Genomic DNA, 16,767 nt, shown 5'->3' on the forward strand with positions numbered 1-16,767 from the left:
GTCTGTCTAGGATGCGCTCAGCTCCCACTAGTCTGGGCCAAGGTGTTACTTACCAATTATTAGAGCTGATTAGGTTTCTTACGTGCACAAGGTAAGGTACGTGCAAAACCGGCTGCAACCGGTCAAAATGGGCCGTTCCAAGCTTGTTAAACTTAGCTCACAGATAGTTTTCAACCTTATTCTGTACCGGATTTATGTCAAAAAGAAAAACTACAGTCCCCAGAATTCTTAGCGGCCGGTGTTTTAAAAAAACCAAACAAACCAAAACGCACCAAAAAAGTCCAAACCAACAGAACTGAAGGCAGGAACGGTTGATACCGCGTTCCTCCTCCCCGTACGCCGGACTTCCCGAAACTGACCAGTAAACGCTCGCTCTCTCCCGGCAACCGACGCGCCAAGAGACGGACGTAGTGCCGAACGCGCCGCTTGCTGCAGAAGTCTCGCGAGCTTTCGTGGGCAGGAGGAGGAGGAGGAGGGTGGGGGAAAGAGGGATCCCGTATATTTTTTTTTCCCTCTGGTGGGGCGCGCGCGAGGAGTTGCGCTACTGGCCGTGGCAGCCGCGCGCGCATGTGCCCTGCTCTCCCTCGTCTCGCGCGGTGTTGCCGGTTGGGACCAACCAACTGTGCGGGGTTCTCGGAACCGTTTCTTTTTTGTCTGTTTTTCTTGCTCGGGTTAGTTTTGGAGAGTTGGAGGGGCGGAGCATGAGCTGCCGGCGCTCTTTCCTCCCGTCTGCGGGAGGGGGACGGGGCGCGCGGCGTGGCCACGGGCTGCTGCCGTGACTCCCCCGCCCTGTCCCGGTCCGCCGGCGGAGTTGAACGCGGAGCCGGCATGAGGAGATCTGGTTTCCGGCTCGCTCGCTGCTTCGCCCCCGGCTGCGTGCGCTCGTCGGTCCTCCGGGGGAGGGGGCGGCGGCTTCTGCGACTGTCCCGCGCTCGGGGCTGACGGCGGTCGGGGGGCTTTGGCGGGCGCTGGGCGCGAGCCCGCGTTCTCCTCCTCGTGAGCTCGCTCGCGCGCGCGGGGCGACGATGATGACCTCGGTGGTGGATCCGAAGTTGAAAGAGGCTCTGAAGAAACGTCCCTCGGAAAGGACCCCGGAGGTAAGGCGGCTCCCGCTTTGCGCTTCATTTGGCAGGAAAAAGTTCGAAACTTCAGCCCCGTCTGGGATTGTGCGCTCGGCAGCTTCAAAACTATGGCGGTGCGTAATTCACGTGAAAGCCCTAATAGAGTCTGCGGAGCGCGCGCTGAAAACCCAGGATTTAGGAAATGTGCAGTGAGTGCATGCAACACGGGGGGGGGAGGGGGGAGAACACACCACCACCACCAAGACGGGGGGGGGGGAGAACACACCACCACCACCACCACCACCACCACTAAGACAGGGGGGGAGGGGGGGAGAACACACCACACCACCACCACCACCACCACCAAGACGGGGGGGGGACGGGACACACCACCACCACCAAGACGGGGGACGGGGACGGGACACACCACCACCACCACGACGGGGGGGGGGACACACACCACCACCACCAAGTCGGGGGGGGGGACACCACCACCACCAAAACGGGGGGGGGGACACACCACCACCACCACCAAGACGGGGGGGGGGACAACACCACCACTACCACTTCCTAGACGGGGGGGGGGGGGGACAACACCACCACCACTTCCTAGACCGGGGGGGGGGACACCACCACCACCACCACCACGATAAGTTTTAAGTATTAAATTAATAGTTCATGAGCACGGAGCATTAAGAAAGCAAAAAAAAAAAAAAAAAAATAGATTGGGTATATATATTTTGGAGGAATGATAAAATATGTATGCAAATGTTTTATTATGAATTTAATTGTATCAAATTATTGTATATTTATTTGATTCCTTCAATAAAAATGTTATAACATAAAAAAATGTTAAAATGGTTTATGGAGTCTATGCATCCTTTTGGCAGCTATGCCCTCATATTGTACAAGATTGCAGGCAAGATTCCACCATGCAGCAAATGAGAGTTTGTCAGGATGTTTCCAATCATTTACTACTATAAAACAATGAAAACATTGAACAACAACAACAAAAAAAATGGTTTATGGAGTAAAGCAGGTCTTATGTCGAGGGCAGTGCCGACAAGGCTTCTTTAGCCATTGAAAACACTTGGCTAACGACTGGCACTTCTGAGGACTTTGCAAAACTTTGTGATGCTGTTATTCCGTGTGGGATGCGACTTCTTTAGGGCCCTTGACCACAGGTTTGGCCAGTTTGTACTGGGGCTATGAACTTTTATTTTGTTGTTGACGACAGCCTAAAAATCAAAGAAAAGAGCGAGAAGAGAAGAGAAAAACCCTGCGCTATAGCTATCTACATATTTAATAGCATTATACAAACCTCATTGTGGGTATAAAACATTTGCTTAAAGCTGACTTTGCGGAGGTCCGTGTGTAACTGTTTCAGAAATTGTATTTTCCGAGAGCAGTAGCCAAATCTTCTAATCCAAACATAAGAAAGATGTCTGTGTGTTTTCAAGGCAAACACTCCCAAGATTAGTTTGCTGCTTAAGATAAATAACACGGATAAACTGTGAAGTTTCTTGCCCTCTCCCAGCTCCAATAATCTTGTTTTTGTTTTAGCGTTCTGATCCTGGGTTATATAGTCTTAGATCCATGAGCTGTTTCTGCATTTTTTTTAATGTCAAAAGGGTTTGGTCATTCTCCAAAGGGACAGATGAAAACTACAGTAGTTTATAAGTTCTTCAGTACTCATTTTCTGAATAAAAGGCATTCATAGCTTTGTGCATGTGGGACTTATGTAGGAGTGTGCTGCCTCCATTCAGATCTAGTAAGAACATTTTTGTCTACCGTATTTTCACGTAGATAACGCGCACCCGTGTAAAACGCGCACACGGGTATAGCACGCGAAAAACACAAATTTATGTACAGAAATTTTTATATACCATACACACCCGTATACCGCGCATGCTGCCCGACTCTCCTCTGGCCACCAAGACTCTCCTTTCGCCTGCCCCGACTCTCCTCTCCCCTTGAAGTCCTGTCCCCACCTTGAAAGCCTGATGCCCCCCCGACATCCGATTCACCCCCCCCCCCCCCGCAGGACCGCTCGCACCCCCACCCCGAAGAACCGCTCGCACGCACCCCCACCCCGAAGGACCGCTCGCACGCATTCCCACCCGCACCCCCACCCTGAAGGACCACTCGCACCCCCCACAGCCTCCCGACCCCCCCCCCCATCATGTAGAAGCTCCTACCGGTGTCCTGCTGCTTCCTCTTGGCGGTCCCGACTCCCCGACACGATCGAGGCAAGAGGGAGCTCAAGCCCTCTTGCCCCAGCCAACCGCGGCACCCCTGACACGATCGAGGCAAGAAGGAGCTCAAGCCCTCTTGCCCCAGCCAACCGCGACACCCCCGACACGATCGGGGCAAGAGGGAGCTCAAGCCCTCTTGCCCCAGCCAACCACGGCACCCCCGACACGATCGGGGCAAGAGGGAGCTCAAGCCCTCTTGCCCCAGCCAACCGCAGGACCCCCGACACGATCGGGGCAAGAGGGAGCTCAAGCCCTCTTGCCCCCCCGACTCCCCGACACGATCGGGGCAAAAGGGAGCCCAAGCCCTCTTGCCCCGCCGACTCCCCAACTCCCCGACAATATCGGGCCAGGAGGGAGCCCAAGTCCTCCTGGCCCTGGTGACCCCCCCCCGCTAGTTGTTCGGCCAGGAGGGAGCCCAAACCCTCCTGGCCACGGCGACCCCCTACCACCACCCCGCACTAAATTACGGGCAGGAGGGATCCCAGGCCCTCCTGCCCTCGACGCAAACCCCCCTCCCCCCAACGACCGCCCCCCCAAGAACCTCCGATCGCCCCCCCCAGCCGACCCGCGCCCCCCCTGGCCGACCCCCACGACACCCCCACCCTCCTTCCCCGTACCTTTGTGTAGTTGGCCAGACAGATGGGAGCCAAACTCGCCTGTCCGGCAGGCAGCCAACGACGGAATGAGGCCGGATTGGCCCATCCGTCCCAAAGCTCCGCCTATTGGTGGGGCCTAAGGCGCCTGGGCCAATCAGAATAGGCCCGGTAGCCTTAGGTCCCTCCTGGGGGCGGGGCCTTGGGCACATGGTCTGGTTGGGCCCATGTGCCTCAGGCCCCGCCCCCAGGTGGGACCTAAGGCTCCCGGGCATATTCTGATTGGCCCAGGCGCCTTAGGCCCCACCAGTAGGCGGAGCTTTGGGACGGATGGGCCAATCTGGCCTCATTCCGTCGTTGGCTGCCTGCCGGACAGGCGAGTTTGACTCCCGTCTGTCCGGCCAACTACACAAAGGTACGGGGAAGGGGGGTGGGGGTGTCGTGGGGGTCGGCCAGGGGGGTCGCGGGTCGGCTGGGGGGGCGGCCGGAGGCTCTTGGGGGGGCGGTCGTTGGGGGGAGGGGTTTTGCGTCGAGGGCAGGAGGGCCTAGGATCCCTCCTGCCCGTAATGTAGTGCGGGGTGGGGGTAGGGGGGGTCGCTGTGGCCAGGAGGGTTTGGGCTCCCTCCTGGCCCGAACAACTAGCGGGGGGGGGGGGGGTCGCCAGGGCCAGGAGGACTTGGGCTCCCTCCTGGCCCAATATTGTTGGGGAGTCGGCGGGGCAAGAGGGCTTGGGCTCCCTTTTGCCCCGATCGTGTCGGGGGGGGGGGGCAAGAGGGCTTGAGCTCCCTCTTGCCCCGATCGTGTCGGGGGTGCCGCGGTTGGCTGGGGCAAGAGGGCTTGAGCTCCCTCTTGCCCCGATCGTGTCGGGTGTCGGGACCGCCAAGAGGAAGTAGCAGGACACCGGTAGGAGCTTCTACATGATGGGGGGGGGGGTCGGGAGGCTGTGGGGGTGTGAGCGGTCCTTCAGGGTGGGGGTGCGGGTGCGTGCGAGCGGTCCTTCAGGGTGGGGGTGCGAGCGGTCCTGCGGGGGAGGGGGTGAATCGGACGTCGGGGGGGGGAACTATGTAAAAAAAATTTTGTACAACGCGCTCACGCGTTTAACGTGCAAGGGTATGCGCGGTACGTAAAAACCACGTATAGCGCGCGCGTTATATGCGAGAAAATACGGTAATTGCTCTGCTCTCACATTAAATTGTTTCCATCTGAAACATTTTACAGGAGTTTGCACTAATGGTGTCTGAAAGATCTAGGATGGGGAGTGGGGATCACTGGTGACTCAGGCCTGATTTGTGCACTTTTTTTTTTTTTAGTTTGAAAAAGTCCTGTAGCTTCCTTATGTTTGAGCCATGAAGTTCTGTAAATATAACAGAAAATTAATCAGATTTAGAAAAATAATGTTTAACAAGAATTTTAATTTGTATTCATGATTTATAGTCAGAGTTGTTCTTCATGTACACACTCATGCATTAGTCAGTGAAGCTGAAGGGCAAGTTCAAGATTACTTGGAAGCTGCCTCTTTCCTGTATTTGATGACTAAGTGCAAAATTTAAAATTGATTCAAAGCAGGGCATAAAAAGTGCAGAGACAGCTCATGGGTTGATTTGGTTGAATATTTTGGAAATACTGTAGTGCATATTTACCAATTCTGAGGTAGGAAGGTGTTTAATCAGGCCTGTATGAGTTAATCATTTTACTTCAAAGCTATGGGAAGCATGTACCTGGTGCACTGTATATTGAGATGGTAGGGACAATAATTTGGAAATAGGTAAATATTTGCTTGCACTATTATTCCATTCCTCTCCTTATCCTGGAAATTAAATAAAATTTAAACCAAGCAGAATATGACACAACATAAAGATCAGAGACCATCTAATCTAGTGTACCATTCTTGCTTTCTTGCTGCAATACTTGCAGGGCCTAGGTGTGCACCCTTTGATTAATTTCAAGACTTTTAAGCACTTCCCAGTTGTATAATTGAATGTCGTACATTTAAATATTAAACTTTAATATATGCTTAACAAGGGCATTTCCCAAAAATCATTTACCTAGGAAATTTTCATTTTCCCTTTGCATAAAAGTATAGGCTAGTGGTTTTTAGGAATGTTTGTGGCTGTCGGGATATATTGTTTTGCTTTGTTTGCAACAGCTCTTTGCCCCCCCCCCAAAAAAAAAAAAAAAGCTGCTTCCCTAGGCAACCACCTAGTCTTGCCTAATACTGAGCCAGCCCTGCTTATTTGATATCCTGCCCCAACATCATTTCCTCAGACCTAGGGATCATCTCTTCCTTTGCCAGTTTTCTTACTATACCATAGCACTCAATTTCATATATCCCACAAACTTCATCAAGGATTCATTGCAGTTTACAATAAGATTCATGGATATACATACATCACAGTTACAGTGAAAGTCTTGAACTATAAATGAATATAGAGCTTGATATGGAAAAAGGACAAAACCGGGGAGAACTGGAAAGAGCACAGGAAGCATCAAAAAGAATCTCACACTCGACCTCTCTCGAGGAGCATATAAGCTATTTCACCACGCCCAATTGACAGGGAATTGGCCGAGGTCCATTCGCCCAAAATAACCTTTTTAGCTAATAAACCAGCCTTTTTGGTTAAAAGCCTCCTATATCTTGCCGGCAATTGGAAGTTCTCATAGTTGTCCAAAAGAAAACCTACAGGAGGAAAAGGAATAGAGTGTCCCACCAAATGTTCCAAATAGTGAATTGCCCACCTCCAGCATATCTTAATCACGGGAAGGCTCCAAAAAGCATGAACAAAGTATTTAGGATCAGGTTGGCACTTTTCACATTGGGAAGACACCGCCTGTCCTGATTTTATATAGTTGGACTCGTGTAAAGTAAGAAAAAGTCAACCTAAGCATTGTATTGTTCTTGAACTAGAGAAGGCGCTTGTGACCTTGCTATCAGATATTAACCCATTGGAGTTCTTGTACAATTGATTTTAAACTGTATTCTTTTTTTCATTGGCAGCCAGTGTAGCTCTGCCAGTAGCTTTCTTAAATTTCATATTAATTTTGCTTCCATCATCTCCATTGGGAGACTGCCATTCATCTGCCATCCTTATGCATCTCTCTGTTGAAACTTCTCATAAGGTTCTGCACATTCTTTATATTGTTAGGCCGTGTGGATCAGTGTTTCTCAACTCGGTCCTGGAGCACCCCTTTGCCTGTCAGTTTTTCAGGATAACCACAATGAATATACGTGAAATAAATTTGCATATAACAGAGGCGGTGTTTGCAAATCAAGTTTATACATATTCCTTGTGGATATCCTGAAAACCTGACTGGCAAGGGGTTACTCCAGGACTGAGTTGAGAAATACTGATGTAGATGATATATTGTAGATAGAAGATCCCTGAATGCGTCTAGTGCAGGGCTACTCGATTCCAGTCCTTCAGATCTACAGGCAGGCCAGGTTTTCAGGATATCCACAATGAATATGGATGAGAGATTTTGCATACCTAGTAGGCAGTGTATGCAAATTTCTCAATCATCATTGTGGATATCCTGAAAACCTGCCCTGCCCCATGGATATCAAGGACTGGAACCCGGTAGACCTGGTCTCCTGCCACACCCTGGAAGTTGTGTTAATCAACTGTGTGATTCTCACTTGCTTCTACTCTAGATTAAACATAGAAACATAGAAACATAGAAAAGACGGCAGAAAAGGGCTATAGCCCACCAAGTCTGCCCATTCCAAATTCCCGCCCCTCTGATTTTACTCCCTTAGAGATCCCATGTGAATAGGTCTTATTATATATTAGTTTTGAAGTTCTTTCAAATTTTTTAATACTGAATTTTCAGGATATTGGGATATCTTAGTTTTCATTCCCCCTTTTTTGGAAAATAATTTAATCCCCCCCCACCCCATTTACAAAGCTACGTTAGGCTTTTATATCTCCAGCAGCGGCAGTATTAGCTCCAGTGCTTATAGAATTCCTTTGAGCGTTGGAGCTAATACCACCATGGCTGGTGATAAAAAAAAGCCTAATGAGGCTTCATAAAAGGGGGGGGGAAGGGTATTAGTTTCCTGCTTATTTTCAATTTCTGGTTTGAAGGATTTTCATGTCTAGTATTTTGACGACCGTTACTGTTCTTTGACTCAAGTGTGATCTTCCAATTACTTCTTTTGTCTTTTGTGCTTTTATTATGATATTTATGGATACATTAACATTTCATAGGTTTTTGTCTTGGTACCTTAGCAGAGTTTCCTGTTGTCATCTCACAATGCACAGAAGTAGCACAAGAACTAGCTCTTTATTCCATTCTGTACAATATAATTGAACCATTGCAAAACTACATTGATTACACAGAAAATTGACTATTTTAATTTAGTATTTATGTTTTAAGGAGATTTGGGTGGTAATAGGTCAGAGTTGTGGCACATAATGACTTGATAATTAAAAGTGAATTGCAAATTGCCTGAAATGATTTTTAATCTGATTTGCCAGTATTTGTGTTTATAATAGGCTTACTCCAAAGTAGTAAGTCGCCTCTAGTGGTTGGGCATTCAGTGTTTGACAAGTTGGTAATGGGCAGGGCAGAAATATCAAGCCAGTGTTCCTTAAGAGTCTCCAGATATTCACAAGTTGTCGGTGTTTGTTTAGCTTTTGATTTGTTAGCAAACTCCTGCACAGGGATCTTGCACTTCTGAGTCCTGGCTGTGACACAGACAGGGTACATTGCCCCAGCTTTTCTCCTCTGCCTAGGATGGTTACTTTTTATAGATTTTCTTCTTTTCTGATGATTTCACAGACACTTCTGTCTCTTTCTGGGACCATTGAGAGTTGGGGGTACCCTCTGAAATGATGCTGTTCTCAGAACCCTGCTACTGGTCAGTGTACGATTCTTGAGACTTCACAGGACTATGATCCATTTATTCATGGAACTGATATGGCTCTTTCAGGTCCTTGAACTGCTCTGGACCAAGTTCCTCTGTATCACTTCATGGTGTGACTTCACCTTGCATATTGTGTTCAATTTTGGTCGCCTTATCTGAAAAAAGATAAAGCGGAACTAGAAAAGGTTCAAAGAAGAACGACCAAGGGGATGGAATTCCTTTTGTTACGGCTCTTCATCTTAGAAAAGAGACGGCTGAGGGACGATAAGATTGAAGTCTACAAAATCCTGAGTGGGTTCAAGTGACTTGATTTTTTTTTACTCCAACAAAAAATAAGAGAGGGGACATTCAATGAAGTTACAGTGAGATATTTTAAAACCAATAGGAGGAAATATTTTAGTTACATTCTGGAACGCATTGCCAGGAGACATGGTAGGAGTGGTTAACATAGCTGGTTTTAAAAAAAGATTTGGACAAGTTCCTGGAGAAGTCTACTACTACAGTTGCTACTACTATTATTTATTATTTCTATAGTGTTACCAGATGCCTGCAGCTCTGTACATTAAACAGCAAGAGACGGTCCCTGCTCAGATGAGCTTACAATCTATGAGAAACATATTGGATAAAATATATATACGAGATGGATTTGCCTGCACTGCCTCCTTGAGATGCAAATTTATCTCATGCAGATTTATTGTGGATATCCTGAAAACCTGACCTGTCTGTGGTTCTCAAGGACTGGAATTGCCTACCCCTGTTCTAGATCATTGGGTTCTCAAACCTGTCCTGGCAATCACCAGTCAGTTTTCAGGATATCCTTAATGAGTATGCATGAGAGGAAGTCGCCTATAATGGAGATAGTAGGCATGCAAATTTCTCTTGCATATTTTTTAGAAATATCATGAAAATTAATTGACTAGGGGTCCCCCAGCTCAGGATTAAGAACCACTGTTCTAGCCCATACTCTTATGTAAACACAAGTTTATATAGGTTCCACAGGGTTAAATAAGTTACACTTGAGTTTGCATTGACCCATTTTCTTGTAACTTCCTTTCCACTGATGTTGGCTTCCTGTTCTCTTACTTGTAAATTTGGGGTGTGTTAATGCCTCCATGTTATTTTCCCCTCTCCTGTATAACTTCTACAAATTTTAAGACTCCTTATAGGGTTATGCTGTGGCTCTTTGAGAGACTACCCAGTGCCTCTCTGGAAGCGTGAAACAGGAAAAATGTTCATAGTTCACTTAAGTTTTGGTGGGGTGGGACAAGAAAGAAGCTGCTTGGAGGGTTTGGAACGACTTCAGTTATTTATCTCTGTGCCAGGCGCTTTTGGTATAACGGCAGAATGACAAGAGCACCCCGTGCCTACCGTGGCTGAAAAATGTTGGGTGTGAAAGGAACTGGTTTAGTTTTCTGAATTGCAAACCTTTGTTTTGAGATGTGTGCTCATGCTCTGGGATTGTTTTTAAGTACTGGTATTTAAATTAGGAGAAATGTTTTAAAACTAACATATAAAACACTGGATTATATTTTTTGGGACCCTTTGCAACTTGAGCAGTTTTTTGAAATTACATGAAACTTAAAAGTAGTGGATTTATGACTTTTGTTTGGAGTTAATGTAAAAATACACCACTGGAAGGCTTAAACTGTGAATTTGTTTGTTATTCTAGGAAGAGTTTTGTACTTTTTGTTTATCTTGCTCCAAGTACAAATGTACAGATCTTATATTACCTAAAGTCTGAATTTCTCCCTTAATGTGGGCTTGTTTGAGTTTCCTAGGATTAATATTAATCTCAGTTTTTTTGTTGGGGTTTTTTTTAATCTTTAAAAAAGTAAAAAAAAAAACCAACAAAAAACCCCACTGGATTTTCCAGATAAGGTTGTTAATAGTTCAGTTTTCTTGTAAAACGTCTTGTACCTTTACACTTCAAAGAAAGAGGGCAGGCCTTTACTGAGCCTAATTGCTTTTTCTTGTCTAGGGAGAATTTATCCTTTCACATTACCTAAGGTTACCCCAGGATGCTATTTGACTATTCAAGTGTCCATAGGCCAAGACAGGATGGTCAGCAGTATAGTCCTAGTTCTCTGTAGCATATAGTGAAAAATACAATTTCAAATTAAATAAGCACATGGAAAAGATAACTGTAGAAATTAACCTCCTTATCACACTGAAACTAGAGCAAAGGAGGAATACCATAGCATGGTTGCCCTGCTAGTACACTTGGATATATGGAATTTTGTGGGCTCATGGAAACTCTAAATGTACAAAGTCTGTGCAAAAAGTTCCAGGACAATGGGAAGTTTTTTTGAGACACACTACATTACATTAGGGATTTATATTCCACCATTACCTTGTGGTTTAAGACAGATTACAAAAGAGCTAAAGAGGATTACAAAAGATAATCTGGTCCTTATCAGGGGGAAAAAAAGGTAGAGCAGGTTGTTTTGGGGGCGCTGAGTAGCTTGAAACCTCACACGCAACCTCCTTTTTTCCTTTTATTGATACCTGTTTTCATCTCCGAGCTACAGCAGTTTTTGTGAAGTGTGTTTTTGTTATCGGCTATTTTTCATCATATGAGCAATGCTACAGCGTGAAGTTCTGTTTTAAGTTGGGTAAGACTGTGGCAGAAACTTATAATAATAATAACTTTATTCTTTTATACCGCCATAACCAAAAGTTCTAGGCGGTTTACACTAAAAAGAGCTGGACAATCAGCGAAATACAATAATACAGTAAAAAATACAAATATCTGTAAAATAGAATTTCAATAATAAAACTCACTAAGTAATAAACTTATCAAACAAAGTGGTCTTAACTAATTTCCAAAAACTGCAATAGGATAACATAGCTTGCTGAATACATTTACCTAACCAAGATTGTTGCCTACCAGCTTGAAATGCCAGGGTCCTATCGAAGAAGGTCATATATCTACATCCATTAATTTTTGGATAAGCAAATTAGTAGAAGTTTCTAGTTTCTCTTGATGGTCTATGCAATACAAAATGAGGAAAAAGGTAAGCTGGAGATAATCCCGATATCAGCTTAAAGCAGATACAGGAAAATTTGAATGTTGAAAGTGGCTTATGGGGAACATGTCTTGAGTCTGTAAGTTGTTTTGAATGTGTCAATATTCCCAAATTTTGTGCAAAAAAACACGACGACTTCTTGATCCTAAACTTAAATCCACACTGAAAGGAAAGTGATTCGACACTATTGAAGACATAAAGCAAAATTGGATGCAGCAACTTTTGGCGATTCCTAAAGATGCGTTTAAGGACTGTTTCCAGAAGTGGAAACAACATTGTAAAAAGTGTATATGTAGGAAAGGGGAGTATTTTAAAGGTGACCCAATGGAATAAATTGTAAGATTGTTTAATACAATTTTATAAAATCAGTCCTGGAACTTTTTGAACAGACCTCGTATGCTGTTTTCAGATTTCTAACTACACACTATATTAAGTCTATGAATGAAAAATATAAATACATAGAAAATGACAACAGATGAAGAACATATGTTCTATCCATCCCTGCTATATACTGTCCCTTCCTTCCTTCCTTCCTCTCCCTTAGAAATCCTATGTTTTTGTCCCATGTTTTCTGGTGTTCAAATGTGTTTTTTTTGTCTCTACCACCTCCACTGGGAGACAGTTCCATGCATCCGCCATCCTTACTGTAGGGAATTATTTTTTTAATTTGCTGGACGAATTCTGGAAGATTTGGGCTGCTAGTTTATCTGCATTGTTAATCTAGAGAGAAGCATGCTTTTTTTATTGTTCCTCTCTAGTTTGTTTCCGCTGTCGCAGCCTCACGGTGACATGTGACCCAAGTCAGACCACATATGATTATCTCTTGAATTAAAGTCCTTGCATTAAATTTTTATATCCGTTGGTCTGCTGTTTGTTCTGTTCTGCTTTTCTTTCAAAGTGTACATATTAAGATTTTTAAAAAGTCTGTTCTCACATGCTCTGTGATAAAACCACTGAGCATTTAGTAGCCACCCTCTGGAATAATTTTGGCCCTCTCTTACTAAACTGCAGTAGAGGTTTCTACCGCGGCCCAGGGTGCTAAATGCTCGGACGTTCCTAGGAATTCTATGAACATCGGAGCATTTAATGCTCTGGGTCGCAGTAGAAACCTCTACTATGGCTTAGTCAAAGCGGAAGAGGGTGGTTATCCTAATCATATCTTTTTGTACATGGTACTGTAAATTAGGTCTCCCCCAGAGATTCATACAGAGGCCTTTTTTTTCTGCTGGCCATTTTAGGCCTAAGCGTACTGAGGAATTATTTTATTAAAAAGCCTTGCAGTCCTGCTTCCCAGAGCATCATTTTAATCCACTTGTGTCAGTACCCACAGAGAAGCTCTTCTATAACTCTTTTGTAATCCGCCTTGAACCGCAAGGTAATGGCGGAATAGCAATCTCTAATGTAATATAATAAAGCCCCTCTGTATTCCAAACATGGAAAAGGGGTTCAGGATATCACTATTCCTTTTTCAGCTATTGAGCTACCGTAAGTTGTTTTACCATGTGCTTTGGGTTAAACTTTTCCTTCAGCCACCAGAGTGATTTTAGTGTCTTCTTGCTGGACAGTTGACCTTGAAATCTGAGCATGGACTTCCCTTTCACCTAATTATCTATTGTCTGTTTCTATGGCGAAAGTGTTAGGTTATTTCTGGCTGCAATCTTAGTAAATGGTAGTGAGATGGATGGCAGGCTGTCTCCCTGGTTGGGTTAAGTAGTTTGACCTGGGCCAACATTCTTTGGAGGTAGTGCTTCTGAATCCATAGCTGGGACCAGCCTCTGCTGCAAAGATCCTGCCAAGAGGTCTGCTGGAACAATGCCCAAAGAAAGTAGTGATGAGCCTCAATTAAATAAAGACAACTTTTGGTAGTGAAACAAATTTGTCATCTTTTGAAGGTTCAGTAGAGGTGTTTGTGTGTGTGTGTAATAGCTGAAACAAAGTTTTCCAGCTCAGCCCTACTCTAAAGCTGGGCCTAATCAGCTCTGCTTTCCTGGATTGCAGGTACTATGTCCTAATAACCAGACTGGTTAAATGTTCCTCTGGGGCAGGCTTGGTGAAATACTTAGATCAAACCTGTGCATCCCACCTCCGTTTTCCCTTGCCACCATTTAGGATGATTTTGAGCAAATCTGAAGCTGTAATTAGACAAGATCGGCTTTAATTTAATACAGTCCAAGCTTGTGCATTGCAAATTAAGGTGGATATCTATTTCATATTCTGGCAAGCCATTGTTATGATTTTTATAGCGCATACTAGATGTGACTAAGTTTTAATCTAAAAAGTAATTTTATTTTCTGTTTTTTACAAATTCTTTTTAAACATATTTTTGTAATATACCAATCTCACCTAGCAAGTATTATGCTGAGCACAAAAATACTCTACTTATCGACATTTTTGCATCACTTCTAATCGGGAAAATATCTCAGTGGCTGAATGTGCATCTAAAGAGGCATCACAGCTTCACAAACTGCTCACCATCATTGGTCATAACCTCCCTCCTTCCTGTTTGTTTAATTAAATAATTTCCTTATTTTTATATGTTCTTAAATAAAGTACTTCTTTAAAACACACAGATTTTTTTTTTTTTTTTTTAAATTCTAAATCTGGCGTGCTTATCAAGGCTCTGTAGAACTGTCCGTTTTGCCAACTGGCTTCTTCAGGACCTGCCAACAATTGCCCTCCTGCTGCCGATGACTTCTTCCGCAGCTCCACTATACCCTTTTTGACCCTGGAAAAACATATTTAAAACATCAATATTTTAAAGAAAGAGTGAAGAATATAAGGAAATTGTGGTACAGGGGAGAGTGTGGCGCAGTGGTTAAAGCTACAGCCTCAGCACCCTGAGGTGTGTTCAAACCCATGCTGCTCCTTGTGACCCTGGGCAAGTCACTTAATCCCCACATTGGCCCTTGTACATTAGATGGATTGTGAATCCACCAGGACAAGCTGGGGAAAATGCTTGAGTACCTGAATAAATTCATGTAAATCGTTCTGAACTCCCCCTGGGAGAACAGTATAGAAAATTGAATAAATAAATAGTGTGAAAAGTTTCAGTCTCTGATGACAAGAGCTGGTATTGTGATGTCATAATGCCTCATTCCACCAATGTCTAAAAGCCAACCTCATCAGTAATGCCACAATGGCTTGATTGTCTTATACTTGGCTCACTTTTACTACATTTTGATTTCTTGAGTGGCGCAGTGGTTAGAACTAGGTTGTGGGTTTAAATCCCACGCTGCTCTTTGTGATCCTGGGCAAGTCACTTAATCCCCCCATTACCAGGTACATTAGATAGATTGTTTCTGACAGGGAAAAATGCTTGAGTACCTAAATAAATTCATGTAAACCGTTCTGAGCTGCTCTGGGAGAACGATATAGAAAATTGAATGAATAAATAAATAAATTGTTCAGTTAAAAAATCAGGAAGGAGAGGAGTTTTATGACCAAAGATAGTGAGCAGTTTGTGAGGCTGTGATGCCTCTTTAGAGGCACATTCAGCTGCTGAGGTCTTTTCCTCCTGATTAGAAGCAATGTAAAAATATAGATAACAATTGGAAGTAGAGTATTTTTGTGCCCAGCACAGGACTTGCTAGGTGAGTTTTATTCAAATAATGCAACACACCAAGTATATTAACCATCTTATATTAATAAAATAACTTGTCACAGGGTGTATATTGAGTGCCTTCAGAAATTATACTTCCTCTTTTAATACTGTTGTACCTGAACTTACATCACTTTAATAACCTTTGGGCTTATGGCAGAATATAAAAAATAAATTGTCATTAAAAACTGGAATAATTTTATATAAGGTTGTGGAGTCTGAGTTGGAAGCAATTTTGGATACAGCCAGTTGGTAAAAATGTACCAATTCCAGCTTCAGAATAAAACTTTCAACGTTACAATTTGTGGTAAGTTTATCATTTTATGCTTCTCTTTTCCCTCCTTTTACTACTAGAGGTTTGTAGTCCGGCCCAGAGTGCTAAATGCTCCGATGCTCATAAATTGCCTATGAGCGTCAGAGCATTTAGCACCCCGGACCGTGGTAGAAACCTCTATCATGGCTTAGTAAAAAGGTCCTATATTTTTGTCTTGGATCTAAAGTACTGATGAATGTTATATTTATCAGCATTCTAAATCCAAAATAAAAAGATGTAAAACCTAATATCAGCAGGAGTCAAAGTTTTGGCGTACTGACTCCACAGCCCTGATTTTATATTGATTTCCAAAAGCTGAACAATAGGCTTTTTAGGTTTGCGAGCATGGAAATTGGATTTGATTTTTAGAAGCTAACCTGTTAGCAGAGCCCCTGTTTCCTGGCACAAAGAAACTTGCTTCCTTCCTCCTGGCAATTGTAATTCTCAAATATCTACCCGACCCCTTGCAGCTGGGATGGGTGAGTAGGATTATTTCACCACAGGAAATGGGCTGGAAAGATTTTTGCAAGCGTTGTCTTGTCTCTGAAAACTGGGAATGGGTGAATGACTTGAACTGCTCATCTGCTCAAACGATTTGTTCGGTGGGTCTTGTGATTCAGAGCTTTCCAAGACCAAATGCTCCATGCTCATTTCCTATAAGGGGGTGGTAATGAAGAGATGGGCTCCTTTTATTTTATTAATAGGATGAGATTAATTTGTGCAGGTTTGTTTTTTTTAAATGATGTAATGTATGTGGTATGTGTCCAGCATTCCTGTGTAATGTCTGTGCTCACTATTTCTTCTTCATGCTCCTTGGTTTCTGGTGGCTTCTTTTTGGGGTTTTATAAAGTTTGACACATCTGCATGTCTCTGTATGAGATCATACAGGGGTTTCAGTCCAATGTATCCGTACTGTTGGAGACGTGGGAATTTTTAAGTTGATAAACAAGTTATAAAGAATACCTTGGCCTATGATAGATCAGCATTGATACCCTGTGAATGAATCTAGGAGTAAGATACTTTGTTTTTCTGTGGAATCTCAAATCTGAAACGCTGC

General features: G+C 44.1%; 1 protein-coding gene across 5 annotated transcripts in view; it reads left to right on the forward strand.

Moving 5' to 3' along the window:
• Positions 1–459: 459 nt before the first annotated feature.
• The window catches only part of RAPGEF6 (Rap guanine nucleotide exchange factor 6), a 251,129-nt gene continuing 234,821 nt past the window's right edge, over positions 460–16,767 (forward strand). For 2 of the 5 annotated variants that reach the window (XM_033926955.1, XM_033926960.1), the window contains exon 1: positions 460–1,097. In XM_033926955.1, the coding sequence (XP_033782846.1) occupies positions 1,026–1,097 (72 nt within the window). In that variant the 5' untranslated portion in view covers positions 460–1,025. The remainder of the gene's footprint in view (positions 1,098–16,767) is intronic. The other 3 variants (XM_033926957.1, XM_033926956.1, XM_033926959.1) reach the window with 3 other exon arrangements.

Source organism: Geotrypetes seraphini, chromosome 18, assembly GCF_902459505.1.
Source record: "Geotrypetes seraphini chromosome 18, aGeoSer1.1, whole genome shotgun sequence".
In the NCBI taxonomy this organism is placed as follows: Eukaryota; Metazoa; Chordata; class Amphibia; order Gymnophiona; family Dermophiidae; genus Geotrypetes; species Geotrypetes seraphini.